This window comes from Salvelinus namaycush, chromosome 31 (assembly GCF_016432855.1).
Source record: "Salvelinus namaycush isolate Seneca chromosome 31, SaNama_1.0, whole genome shotgun sequence".
Taxonomy (NCBI): Eukaryota; Metazoa; Chordata; class Actinopteri; order Salmoniformes; family Salmonidae; genus Salvelinus; species Salvelinus namaycush.
Window position 1 is genome coordinate 37,486,968 of NC_052337.1, and position 12,662 is coordinate 37,499,629.

General features: G+C 42.3%; 1 protein-coding gene and 1 pseudogene across 1 annotated transcript; both read left to right on the forward strand.

Moving 5' to 3' along the window:
• The first annotated feature begins 3,591 nt into the window (after positions 1 to 3,591).
• On the forward strand, positions 3,592 to 6,745 carry ska1 (spindle and kinetochore associated complex subunit 1). Its single transcript, XM_038970825.1, has 7 exons — positions 3,592 to 3,700; positions 4,664 to 4,755; positions 4,907 to 5,031; positions 5,156 to 5,253; positions 5,573 to 5,707; positions 5,855 to 6,024; positions 6,223 to 6,745. The coding sequence occupies exons 2-7, from the start codon at positions 4,668 to 4,670 to the stop codon at positions 6,369 to 6,371; spliced, it is 765 nt and encodes a 254-aa protein (XP_038826753.1). The 5' UTR covers positions 3,592 to 3,700; positions 4,664 to 4,667; the 3' UTR covers positions 6,372 to 6,745.
• A 1,407-nt stretch (positions 6,746 to 8,152) lies between these two features.
• On the forward strand, positions 8,153 to 11,935 carry LOC120025597 (annotated as a pseudogene).
• The last annotated feature ends 727 nt before the right edge of the window (positions 11,936 to 12,662 follow it).

The following is a 12,662-nucleotide window of genomic DNA, read 5'->3' on the forward strand; positions in this document are numbered from 1 at the left end:
CATGGCCCCCCTTCTGAAGGCATCATCTTTTTCTATGGTATATTGGCGATCACACAATTTAATGTGCATCCCACCACCTACTGTGCGGGACGGAAACAGGATTCCCAAAAATGGAACAAAATACCACTAAAAAAACGACCAAAAAATAAACTAAACAACTAATCTGTGAAAAAATAAAACAGATCTGATCTCTACACAGGCTTAAGGGAAACCTGGGAGGAGGGTCTTCCAGCGCCAGTACCCCTTGCAAGTCTTCAGATAAAATACTTAAGTCCCAAAAACTTTTCTGCCGCAGCCACAAAGTTTCTTAGACTTCATTGAGGATTGTGCTGTACAGTTTATAACTATGGGAATGAATTCCTCAAAATCCACCTTTTTAACACACGGTGTCTTTTGACTGGCAGCAAACATTTACCACAGGCTGTGGTGCGTCCACTACCATATCTTCACTAGCATCACTTGTTTTGTCAATTCTTTTAACTGCCATCGCATAGGAGATTCGATTGACCGCTCAAACTTTTGCCACCTCAATCTCCTTCACCCTTACATGGCACTCCAGGAACTCAGGATCATGATCCCCACCACAATTGCAACACTGTCGTCCTTCTACACACCGTTCTTCAGTATACTCTGTCCGTCTGCACACAATTGAAACATGGCCTAATCCTTTACAATACTTACACTGCAATGGTTTGGGAACGAAAGCTCTTACGGCGTATCTTATATAACCAAGCTTCACATGTGTAGGTATTTGCTCTTCATCAAAAAAACAACCAGACCGACAGACTTAATTATTTTTCTCCATTGACCCAGCGGGTCAGACGACGGGCACCAACCACACCAGGAATTTTCTTCAGGTATTCAACCTGAATATCTTTCGTCACCCCTGAGATGAGTCTTTTGACGGGTGCTCTACTCCGAAGTTCAAAACACAAAACTTTTTGGATGTAAGGATTATTCTGAGGCTCACTGCAATCTTCCACTGTTCTTAAGAAATACAATTAATCAAAATAAGACCACTCCTAGTCACTCTGATAGACTCCACTTTTCCCAGCGCATACTTCAGCATTTAACACCTCAAAACAGGTTTCCCACACCACATACAGTGCCTTGGGAAAGTATTCAGACCCCTTGACTTTTCAAAATGTGTTACGTTACAGCCTTACAATATTGATGTAATAAAAACAAATCCTCAGCAATCTACACACAATACCCCATAATGAAAGGGAAAACAGTTGAAATTTTACCAAATGAATTAAATCGAAAACAGATACCTTATTTACATAAGTATTCAGACCCTTTGCTATGAGGCTCGAAATTGAGCTCAGGTGCATCATGTTTCCATTGATCATTCTTGATGTTTCTACAACTTGACTGGAGTCCACCTGTGGTAAATTCAATTGATTGGACATGACTTGGAAAGGCACACAACTGTCTAGAAAAAGGTCCCACAGTTGACAGTGCATGTCAGTGTAAAAACCAAGCCATGAGGTCGAAGGAATTGTCCGTAGAGCTCCGAGACAGGATTGTGTCAAGACACAGGACTGGGGAAGGGTACCAATACATTTCTGTAGCATGGAAAGTCCCCAAGAACACAGTGCCCTCTATCATTCTTAAATGGAAGAAGTTTGGAACCCCCAAGACTCTTCCTAGAGCTGGCTGCCCGGCCAAACTGAGCAGTCGGGGGAGAAGGGCCTTCTTCAGGGAGGTGACCAAGAACCTGATGGTCACTCTGACAGAGCTCTAGAGTTCCTCTGTGGAGATGTGAGAACTTTCCAGAAAGACAACCATCTCTGCAGCACTCTACCAATCAGATCTTTATGGTAGAGTGGACAGAAGGAAACCACTCCTCAGTAAAAGGCACATGACAGCCCGCTTGGAGTTTGCCAAAAGGTACCTAAAGACTCGCAGACCATGAGAAACAAGATTCTGTGGTCTGATGAAACCAAGATTGAACACTTTGGCCTGAATGCCAAGCTTCACGTCTGGAGGAAACCTGTCACCATCCCTATGGTGAAGCATGGTGGTAGCAGCATCATGCTGTGGGGATGTTTTTCAGCGGCAGGGACTGGTTGACTAGTCAGGATCAAGGGAAAGATGAACGGAGCAAAGTACAGAGATCCTCCTGACCGTTGTGCAGATCTGATCCGCAACTACAGAAAACGTTTGGTTGAGTTTATTGCTGCCAAAGGAGGGTCAACCAGTTATTAAATCCAAGGGTTCACATACTTTTTCCACCCTACGCTTAATGTTTACACGGTGTGTTCAATAAAGACATGAAAACGTATAATTGTTTGTTATTAGTTTAAGCAGACTGTCTATTGTTGTGACCTATATGAAGTTCAGATGAAATTTTATGACCAATTTATGCAGAAATCCAGGTAATTCCACTGTAGCTCGAAGGTCTGCTTCATTCGAGCTCAGCATACACTTCCGCCGTCTTTTCCTTCTTCCAAAGGCATCACTGGGGCTTTATCTATTCGTCTGGAGGGGTCCTAACGGTTGTTGATTTGTCAGGTTATTCAGAGTCATGGCTGCAGTGGGGTACTGCAGTTTCGCAAGGCCCCCACCAATGTCAATTATTAAAAACATTTTACGAAAACATTTTGTTTTAGGAAAACAATTACTGCAATTCTCCAAATGTTGCCATGGTGCAGGGAGACCATTTGCAGATGTATAGCCAGTCTCATGCTATTCTACAAATGTTGCCATGAGGCTGAGGAAATGTTAGTGGGTGGGGTTATATCCTTCCTGTTTGGCCCTGTCCGGGGGTATCATCGGATAGGGCCACAGTGTCTCCTGACCCCTCCTGTCTCAGCCCCCAGTATTTATGCTGCAGTAGTTTATGTGTCGGGGGGCTAGGGTCAGTTTGTTATATCTGGAGTACTTCTCCTGTCTTATCCGGTGTCCTGTGTGAATTTAAGTATGCTCTCTCTAATTCTCTCTTTCTTTCTCTCTCTCGGAGGACCTGAGCCCTAGGACCATGCCTCAGGACGACCTGGCATGATGACTCCTTGCTGTCCCCAGTCCACCTGGCCGTGCTGCTGCTCCAGTTTCAACTGTTCTGCCTGCGGCTATGGAACCCTGACCTGTTCACCGGATGTGCTACCTGTCCCAGACCTGCTGTTTTCAACTCTCTAGAGACCGCAGGAGCGGTAGAGATACTCTTAATGATCGGCTATGAAAAGCCAACTGACATTTACTCCTGAGGTGCTGGCTTGCTGCACCCTCGACAACTACTGTGATTATTATTATTTGACCATGCTGGTCATTTATGAACATTTTGGCCATGTTCTGTTATAATCTCCACCCGGCACAGCCAGAAGAGGACTGGCCACCCCTCATAGCCTGGTTCCTCTCTAGGTTTCTTCCTAGGTTTTGGCCTTTCTAGGGAGTTTTTCCTAGCCACCGTGCTTCTACACCTGCATTGCTTGCTGTTAGGGGTTTTAGGCTGGGTTTCTGTACATCACTTTGAGATATCAGCTGATGTACGAAGGGCTATATAAATAAATTTGATTTGATTTAATGTTTTAAAGATTGGCAGGGCAATCCGTCTGGTTGGCTGCGCAACTGCATTGCATTAATGATCATACTGAACACAGCGGTAAGATTCGAATTGTGCCCGCGTGAGGGAGGTTGAAGAACAGAACATTAGCTATCTCGGAAACACTTAAAGTCAACTACGAGTTGATAACTTTAGGTAAGTTACTCTGTGTTACTTGGATTTTTAACGTCAGGAAATGTTTTTGACTAACTGGACGGTTGAGCCAGTGAGGATTCAGATAAGCTAGCTAACTATCTAGCTAGTTAACGTTAGCTAACTTAGCTAGCCATCGTTGTGACTAACGTTACAGTTTTTTTAATGTAATATTATTGAACCTTTATTTAACTAGGCAAGTCAGTTAAGAACAAATTCGTATTTACAATGACGGTCTACCAAAAGGCATCCTCCAGGGACGGTGGCTGGGGTTAAAAATATAAAATAAAATACAATTATAGGACAAAACACGCATCACGACAAGAGACACCACAACACTACTATATACGTAAAGACATAAGACAACATAGCATTGTAGCAGCACAAAACATGGTACAAACATTATTTGGCACAGGGCAACAAGGTAGAGACAGCAATACATCACGCGAAGCAGCCACAATTGTCAGTAAGTGTCCATGATTTAACTCGATGTGGTTGAATGCAGCCAGCTACTCGAAATTCAAATATTGAGCTAGATAGGATTGACAGTCTAGGAGGTTGATTATGTATTTTCACGTCCTAGCTAGTCCCCCCCTCCCTCCCCAAAACTTTACATATAACTAGTTACTGTAAGAATGTTGTAAAGCTTCAAATGCGTTCTTTATTGGCAACTGTTACTTGTAACGTTTTTAGAAGGGCATTGTTTTCCTGAAGCTTTGTTTTTTGAGACAAAAGACATCAAGCGACAACAAAAACAAACAATGGGGTAATTAACCGTTATATTTTGGGTTATGATAGTGGAAGACATTTAATAAGCCCATGAGGCATTTAGGCTAAGGCATTCTTCAAGATTCATATGTCAAAATGAACATTGACTGAACAGCAGGAAGTCTTCCAGCCTGTGCCTTTTTTTTTTTTTTTTTCATTTTAATGAACAGCTGGTCCTTTTCCCATCTTCCTTTTCAGCAATATGAGTCATTGTGAGCTTGAGGATATAACCCTGCACTTGAATGACAGGATTTCATCCACAAGACGTGTCTTGGAGCTGCGGACAATTGGTATGATGAACTGAGATGTGTGTGTGTATATGTATATATATATATATATAGCTTGTTATCTCATGTATTTAAACAATGTTTCATCTAACAGGAACTCAATGGTTTTGCATAACTTAATTTAAACTTATCATGATTTATTCCCAATTTTCAGCAAAAGATCAAGACAAGCGGGTCATTCTAGGGAAGATAGGACAAGATATCCTTGCAATAGATGGACTCCTTGACCAGTTTGAGAAATGTGTTGGCCGCCAAAAAGACCTACTGAAGCATTTAAAGGTATTTCATGCATTCTTCACAATACATTTTTAGATGGGTTCTTTTAGCTTGTCTGGATTGCAATATCTTTAAGTATGCTATTTGTACTGTATGTCAGTGTGAAATTTGTTTTTTCCTTTCACAGGAACTAGAGGGTTTCTTCGAGGAGGATGTGAAGGATGGAAAGAACCTTAGGGACAACATGCCCACACACATGCCCAGGAAGGGACAGCCAGCAGTCCAGTAAGGATAGTGTGTGTGTGTTGGAGGATGTCATAATTTTAAAAATTTAACTAGGCAAGTCAGTTAAGAAAAAAATCGTATTTACAATGACGGCCAAACCGTTACGACGCTGGGCCAGTTGTGCTTCGCCCTATGGGACTCCCAATCACAGCCGGTTGTGATACAGCCTGGAATCGAACTAGCATCTGTAGTGACGCCTCTAGCACTGAGATGCAGTGCCTTAGACCGCTGCGCCACTCGGGAGCCCAGAGGAGAAGCTACTGAGTACAAACCAAGTAAATGTGTTGTCCTCTATTTTGCCCCTCCTTTGATATCCCAGTGGAATAGGGCCTGCGGGTCAGAGTGGACCTGTGAATGTGCAGCCAGTCCAGCAGGTTCACACCAGGAAAACCTCCAAAAACCAGATCAGAGAGATGGAATTCATCACCAGCCCAGAGTTTGATACCATCCCTCAGTGAGTCTTCCTCAGCAGCACTATATCCACATACTGCAATGCAGCTTTATTTATTTAAATGTTTTTTTTCTTTATTATTGTAAGATATCTTTCCTCTGTAACTCTCTCTCTCTCTCTCTCTCTCTCTCTCTCTCTCTCTCTCTCTAGGTACATGAAAGGCCGTTTGACATATGAACAGCTAAACACTGCTGTGGAAAGCATTAACACAGCCGTAACAGGGAAGTACAAGATCTTGAACCAGTCAGCAAAAACCCTTAATAATGCCACACGCAAGCTTCATCAACGATTTAAGGAGGAAGAGAACAAGGACACAAAAGGTACCTCAGTCAAACTACTCTGTTCTAAAGAAGGCTCTCTGCTTTGCTGTCCTTTGACACACAACAAGGTTGGTCATTGCATTGAGTAATTGTCTCTAAGCAAGGGCCATTATCTTCTCTGACCCAGATGGCATTGTTATGACAACCTGTATACTAATGGAAACAAACTATCACACTACTCCTCTGTGTTCCCTACAGGTCTGTTTTTCATTGTAGAGGCTGACATTAAAGAGTTCACTCAGATGAAGGTGGACAAGCGCTTCCAGAGCATCCTCAGCATGCTGCGTCACTGCCAGCGTCTGCGAGAACAGCGAGGGGGAGGTATCACACGCTACGTCCTGCTGTGAAAGGAGCAGAGCTGGAGAAAGGGGGGTTGTCACTGAGCTTGATCTGAATACATTGAGTTGTCCTCTGTCTCTAGCATGATCGGCTACAACATCTGTCATATTGACTGAGGGAGGGGTGAAAATACAACAAATAATTATATTGAGAATAGTGGTTGTGGCTCAAAACGTATATGTTCCTAGTGAAGAATAATTGTTTGGGGTGGGTGGAGGTTAGTATTTGAACGTAGTTTCATTCATGAAACTTTTTTTTAAATTCAAAGGTTGTATTAGCTCATTTTAATTGTATCGTCAATGTGATGATCAATGTGACTTTGTCCATAACAACCATGTTTTATATAGGTAGAAAGGCAATAAATATATATTTTTAAATAATAGTTAAACAAATCTTTTGGATCAATTATTATATTAATGTCAATTGTGTGCAATGTGTAAGAATCTCTTTCCCAGGTACCACTTGACATTGCAGGATGCACATATTAAGTTGTATCTTATTCTTCCCTACGAGGATGTGCATTTGTTTTTATAAGGGCACGGTGTGTTTGCTTTGATGTTTGATCCTTTTGGTTATTCATTTAGCTGTATGAGTTAACATTTCACCAGTTTCAGTTAGGCAACTTTATTTTGGATGTCACATTTGCCCTCATTCAAGACATTACATTGAACCAGGGACTAGCTACATACATGTCACATGCCTAGACAGTGCCATCTGTAAAGTTTGGTGGAGGAGGAATAATGGTCTGGGGCTGTTTTTCATGGCTTGGGCTAGGCCCCTTTATTCCAGTGAAGGGAAACCTTAACGCTATAGCATACAATGACAATCTTCCAACTGTGTCAACATTTTGGTCAAGGCCCTTTCCTGTTTCAGCATGACAATGTCCCAGTGCACAAAGCGAGGTCCAAATAGTTTGTCGAGATCCGCGTGGAAGAACCTGACTGGCCTGCACGGAACACCTGATCTCAACCCCTTCGAACGCCTTTGGGATGAATTGTGAAGCCGGCTGCGAGCCAGGTCTAATCGCCCAACGTCAGTGCCCGACCTCACTAATGCTCTTGTGGCTGAATGGAAGCAAGTCCCGGCAGCAATGTTCTAACATCTAGTGGAAAGCTTTCCCAGAAGAGTGGAGGCTGTTATAGCAGCAAAGGGGGACCAACTCCATATTAATGCCCATGATTTTGGAATGAGATGTTCGACAAGCAGGTGTCCACATACTTTTGTGTATCTGTCCTGACCTCACTTCTGTGAGTACTGTAAATCCACATCAAAAGTATTAAAATGTCAAGAGTAGACCACGGCAGTATTACCAGATAAATGTGGCTTTGCAAAACAAGTGCAGTTATTGTTACCTTATTGTTTTGGAACTGAGTGTAATAGCTCTGAATTAAAAAAAAATCTCAACAAACTAACAACTTCAGTTGGATACATGCCAATGAAAATGAGAAATAGTTTGAGAACCATAAATGTTTGACTGACCCAACCTCCATAGCGTCACAGTCACCCTCTTGGTGTTACTGCAGGTCATAAAGGAGGTGGTGAACACCACATGCCTGCAGCGGCATAGGATCTCCTAAGAGCAGTGGAAAGTGACTTATCTGGTCCTTCATCGTCTGCATCTGGTGCCTCCAGAGATTTCTGTTTATTTGAAGGTGTGGTTACTATTTGATGTAGTAGAACATTAATTATAATGTTTTTGTCCACCACACTTTCCAAAAAGAGATGCCTGTTATTGAACAACCTGTTTGTCATTGGCGGTGCTGTGATGATGCTGTTGAGCAAAACGGCCATGTCCTTTGAGATGATCATGGTTCGACATTTCCTCTACGGCGTTAATGCAGGTCAGCTGATTTTCATCTTTTGAATTGATATCATTATTTTACTGTAGGCCACAAAACAAGGTCATCTTTATACCTGTCTTTTAATATCTCACTAGAGGAATTATGCTGCTTAACTGTGTCTGCGATATGGTTTGTCCTTTCCAGTGTGTGCTGCAGGTGTTAGCCTCCAACCAATGTGGTAATGTAATGTACCCTTTAAAGGCTGTGAGGAATGGTGGTTTGTGTCTGTAGCCACCTTTGTGTCTATGGGGAAGTTCTCAGGTCAGCTTCTAGGGATCAGGTGAGCTGTCTGGTTCTAGTGTGTCAGTCAGGGATGCTTATATCAGTTTAACCTGTGGTGAACGAACACTATGTGATGCCATGTGATAGCCTTCTGTCCTTGCAGTGAGTTATTGGGGACAGAGGACAGGTGGCAGTGGTTGCTGGGCTTCAGTGGTGCGACCGCCCTGCCCTAGCCTGCCACCCTGCCCCTCCTCCCAGAGTCACCCCGATACCTGCTGCTGGACCGGGGAGACCACCAGGGCTGTGAGAAAGGTAAGCACCTGGGTGAAGCTCTTTGATAATATGAACAGGTAACAGGTTGCCTAAGGAAAACTACCTCACCAAAAATGTACTTGCAATTAGTATTATCATAGTCATCCTCATCATTACCATTATGCCTGATTTAGCTGTCTTTATGTCCTTTTCCTTTTCCACCTGTGTATCTTATTTGGCCTTTCCCCTCTGTAGCCATCCGCAGGCTGTGGGGCAGCAGAGACCACAGTGTGGAGGTGGAGAGATGCTGGTGGAGCACGACTCCCTGATTGGGGTCCGCAGCCACGCTGTGTTGGACCTGGACCAGGCCGTACGCTGGCAACTCCTCATCGTCCTCGTCACCTTCAATGCTGTGAGTTGATGCAGGAAGTCGATCCATGAGATCAGTGTGTTTAGAGTTAGAGTGAGCAAAAGGGTATACAAATGTAGAATGGCATGGTCATGTCATTTTCTGATCAAAGCCTACCTAGAATCTTACGTTTTTTCAATTAGATACAGTATGTCTGATTGACTGAGTGATGAACTTTGTCATTCTGCTCCTCTTCAGATGTGCCTTTACTAATTTGAAGTGTTCCATATGGCAAGGATCCCCACCCACCAGTTGCGCCATGTTGCCTTGGGAACCGGTCTGTGTGAGATTTCCGCCTGTGTGAGTCCTATTTCACATATCCCTCACCACTAACCCTAATTAACCCTATATTAACATTGATGAACTATGAACACTGTGAAATGAAAATGACCATTCTTCATGTTTTGGTTGACCTTTAAAAGGAGGGGTTTGACAGAGCTTATATGTTATCAAGCCTGTAATTACAGTGCGTTCAGAAAGTATTCACACCCCTTGACTTTTTCCACATTTTGTTGCGTTACAGCCTGAATTTTAAATTGATTAAATTGAGATTTTGTGTCATTGGCCATACACATAATACCTAATAATGTCAAAGTGGAATTATGTTTTTAGAAATGTTTACAAATTAATAGAAAATGAAAAGCTGAAATGTCTTGAGTCAATAAGTATTCAACCCCTTTGTTATGGCAAGCCTAAATAAGTTCAGGATACAATTATCCTTAAGGTCCCTCAGTCGAGCAGTGATTTTCAAACAGAGATTTAACCACAAAGACCAGGGAGGTTTTCCAATGCCTAACAAAGAAGGGTACCGAGAGCAAGGAAACCGGTCAGGGTTTTCACCATAAGGCCGAAGGTGGCTTTAAAAGTTAGAGTTTAATGGCTGTGGTAGGAGAAAACTGAGGATGGATCACTAACATTGTAGTTACTCCACAATATTAACCTAAATGACAGAGTGGAATTAAGGAAGCCTGTACAGAATAAAGATATTCCAAAACATGCATCCTGTTCGCAATAAGGCACTGAAGTAAAACTGCAAAAAATGTGGCAACTGAATTAACTTTGTCCTGAATACGAAGCGTTATGTTTTGGGCAAATCCAACACAGCACATCACTGAGTACCACTCTTCATAATTTCAAGCATGGTGGTGGCTGTATCATGTTATGGTTATGCTTGTCATCGGCAAGGACTAGGGAGTTTTTTCTGATAAAAGGGAACTGAATAGAGCTAAGCACAGGCAAAATCCTAGAGGAAACCTGGTTTGGTCTGCAGTCCAACAGACACTGGGAGACAAATTCACCTTTCAGCAGGACAATAACCTAAAACACAAGGCCAAATATACACTGGAGGTGCTTTCCAAGACAACATTGAGTGTTCCTGAGTGGCTTAGTTACAGTTTTAACTTAAATCGGCTTGAAAATCTATGGCAAGACTTGAAAATGGCCAATGGTCAACAACCAATTTCACAGAGCTTGAAGAATTTTTACTCCGGAAGACTGCGAAAGGTAATTAACATGTATTGACTCAGGGGTGTGAATACTTATCTGAATAAGATATTTCTGTATTTTATTTTCAATAAATGTGCAGAAATTTATAAAAACACTTTCACTTTTTCATTATGCTTTATTTATTATAAATCGTTGATAAAAGAAATACATTTTTATACATTTTGAATTCAGCCTGTGACACAACAAAATGTGGAATAATTTCTAAAGGCGCTGTATGTACTCAGTGCCCCCCCGTGGCGTGTCATTTATCTGGAGTCGACAGTGAAACTTCTACCGTAACTACTTGACACGGATTGGTATGACAGGTGATGGTAATATCAGAGGTGCATACAGATGGCAGCCCCATGCACTTACCACAAATTCCTCTTTTTGCTAAGTTTGCCATATTGTACAATGCTTTCCATTGCTCTTTTTTTGTATGTTCATTTGCATAGTATACATGATCCCAATTTTAGCTCCAAAGTCGATTGTGCTGATTTATTGGCACATTGAACCATGTTGCGCACCGTAGTTTAAAAATTCAATGTATAGTGCTAAAACAATGACGCCATATCTGCCATCCTAATGCATGTTCGCCATTGATAGCACAGGAAAAAGGCTGCTCCTCTACAGGGATTACCTATGCATGGCAGTTACCCATGGTCTTCTGGGTCACTCTACCTGCAGGTACATCACACTTTATAAGCAACACACTGCTCTGTCATCATGGGTGACATCTTTTCCATGAATGGAACAATGCTCATTATGAATGAATGTCATTCATTCATAATGCCACTGAATGTCCCTATATATTATCACTGGGTTACATCAATCTTTTACAATAGGTGGCAACATCAGTGGCTCATCAATAAGCCACACCATTTGTTGTTATTTGTTGTTCAGATCCAAATCTCCTGGATCCCTTACTGCAGTATAGTTCTCATCTTCACCTTCTTCTTCTCCACTTCAACCAGTCGTTCAAGTCAGCAGCCTTCACTATCGGCGCACCCTCAACAGTGGTGAGCACATCAGCCTCTCTCTCATACCTTGTCACATACACAAACAGGTATAACAGTGGTACTGTAAGTATTATGTGACAGTGACAAGGAGTACCTAGATTGTAATTACACGGTAATTACATAGGTATTGGGACTCTTATTTGATAAGTGGGACCGTGGCAGCTGATGTCATACACATGCACTCACAGTATGTTTATACACAGGAGAAGTTGGACTACTACTGTTTGCTGTCTGGGGTGTTTGGGTGGTACAACATGTCTGAGACCAGGAACCTTACCATGATGGAGATCACTGGCGAGATTCACAGGATGCATCCCAACAGGGGATCCTCAGGGGAGGGATAGACTTGACCTCATTAACCCCATCATATCAAGGCACGCACAACCACCAAACTCTGAACATTTGCCATCATCAATGACATTGTGTCTGACTTGTACATCGTTGTGTCCTTCCTGTTAAAAAATTGTATTTGTTAAAACTCCTCTGTAAAGATTTGCCCCCAAGCCATTTCCAGTCTAATGACACCTTAATGGCAAATCAATAATTTTGACCTTTGGGAAGGTGAGTACAGTGTGATAAAACTGTTAATTCTCTGGGTCCTCTTTAAGAAATGTGTTTAGTATTGTGAGCAGGCCCAGGTCTCTGTTGTTATCAGGCTCTGGCCCCAGGCAAACAGGCGCTAATCAGGGAGGGAGAGGTTTTACCTCTGACACTCCTAAAGTCAGCATACTGTATGTGGTTTACTGATGAACAAGTTACATCCCTTAGGGAATGATTCAATCAGTTCGCCTTGAGTTTCTTATTAGTGAGTCTGGGCTGCCATACACAGTTGAACTGTTTGACTTATTACACTCATTTTGAGGTAGTACTTTTTTCCATTACTGTGGTGTTCAGGATTAGTATCAGAATTATTCAATGTGTTCTCTCTCTCACCTGTATTCGGGGGTAAGTGTTATAGATATACAGGTAACTGCTAACATAAAGGAAACACTTGAGTAAATGAGGGATACAAAGTGTATTGAAAGCAGGTGCTTACACACAGGTGTAGTTCCTGAGTTAATTAAGCAATTA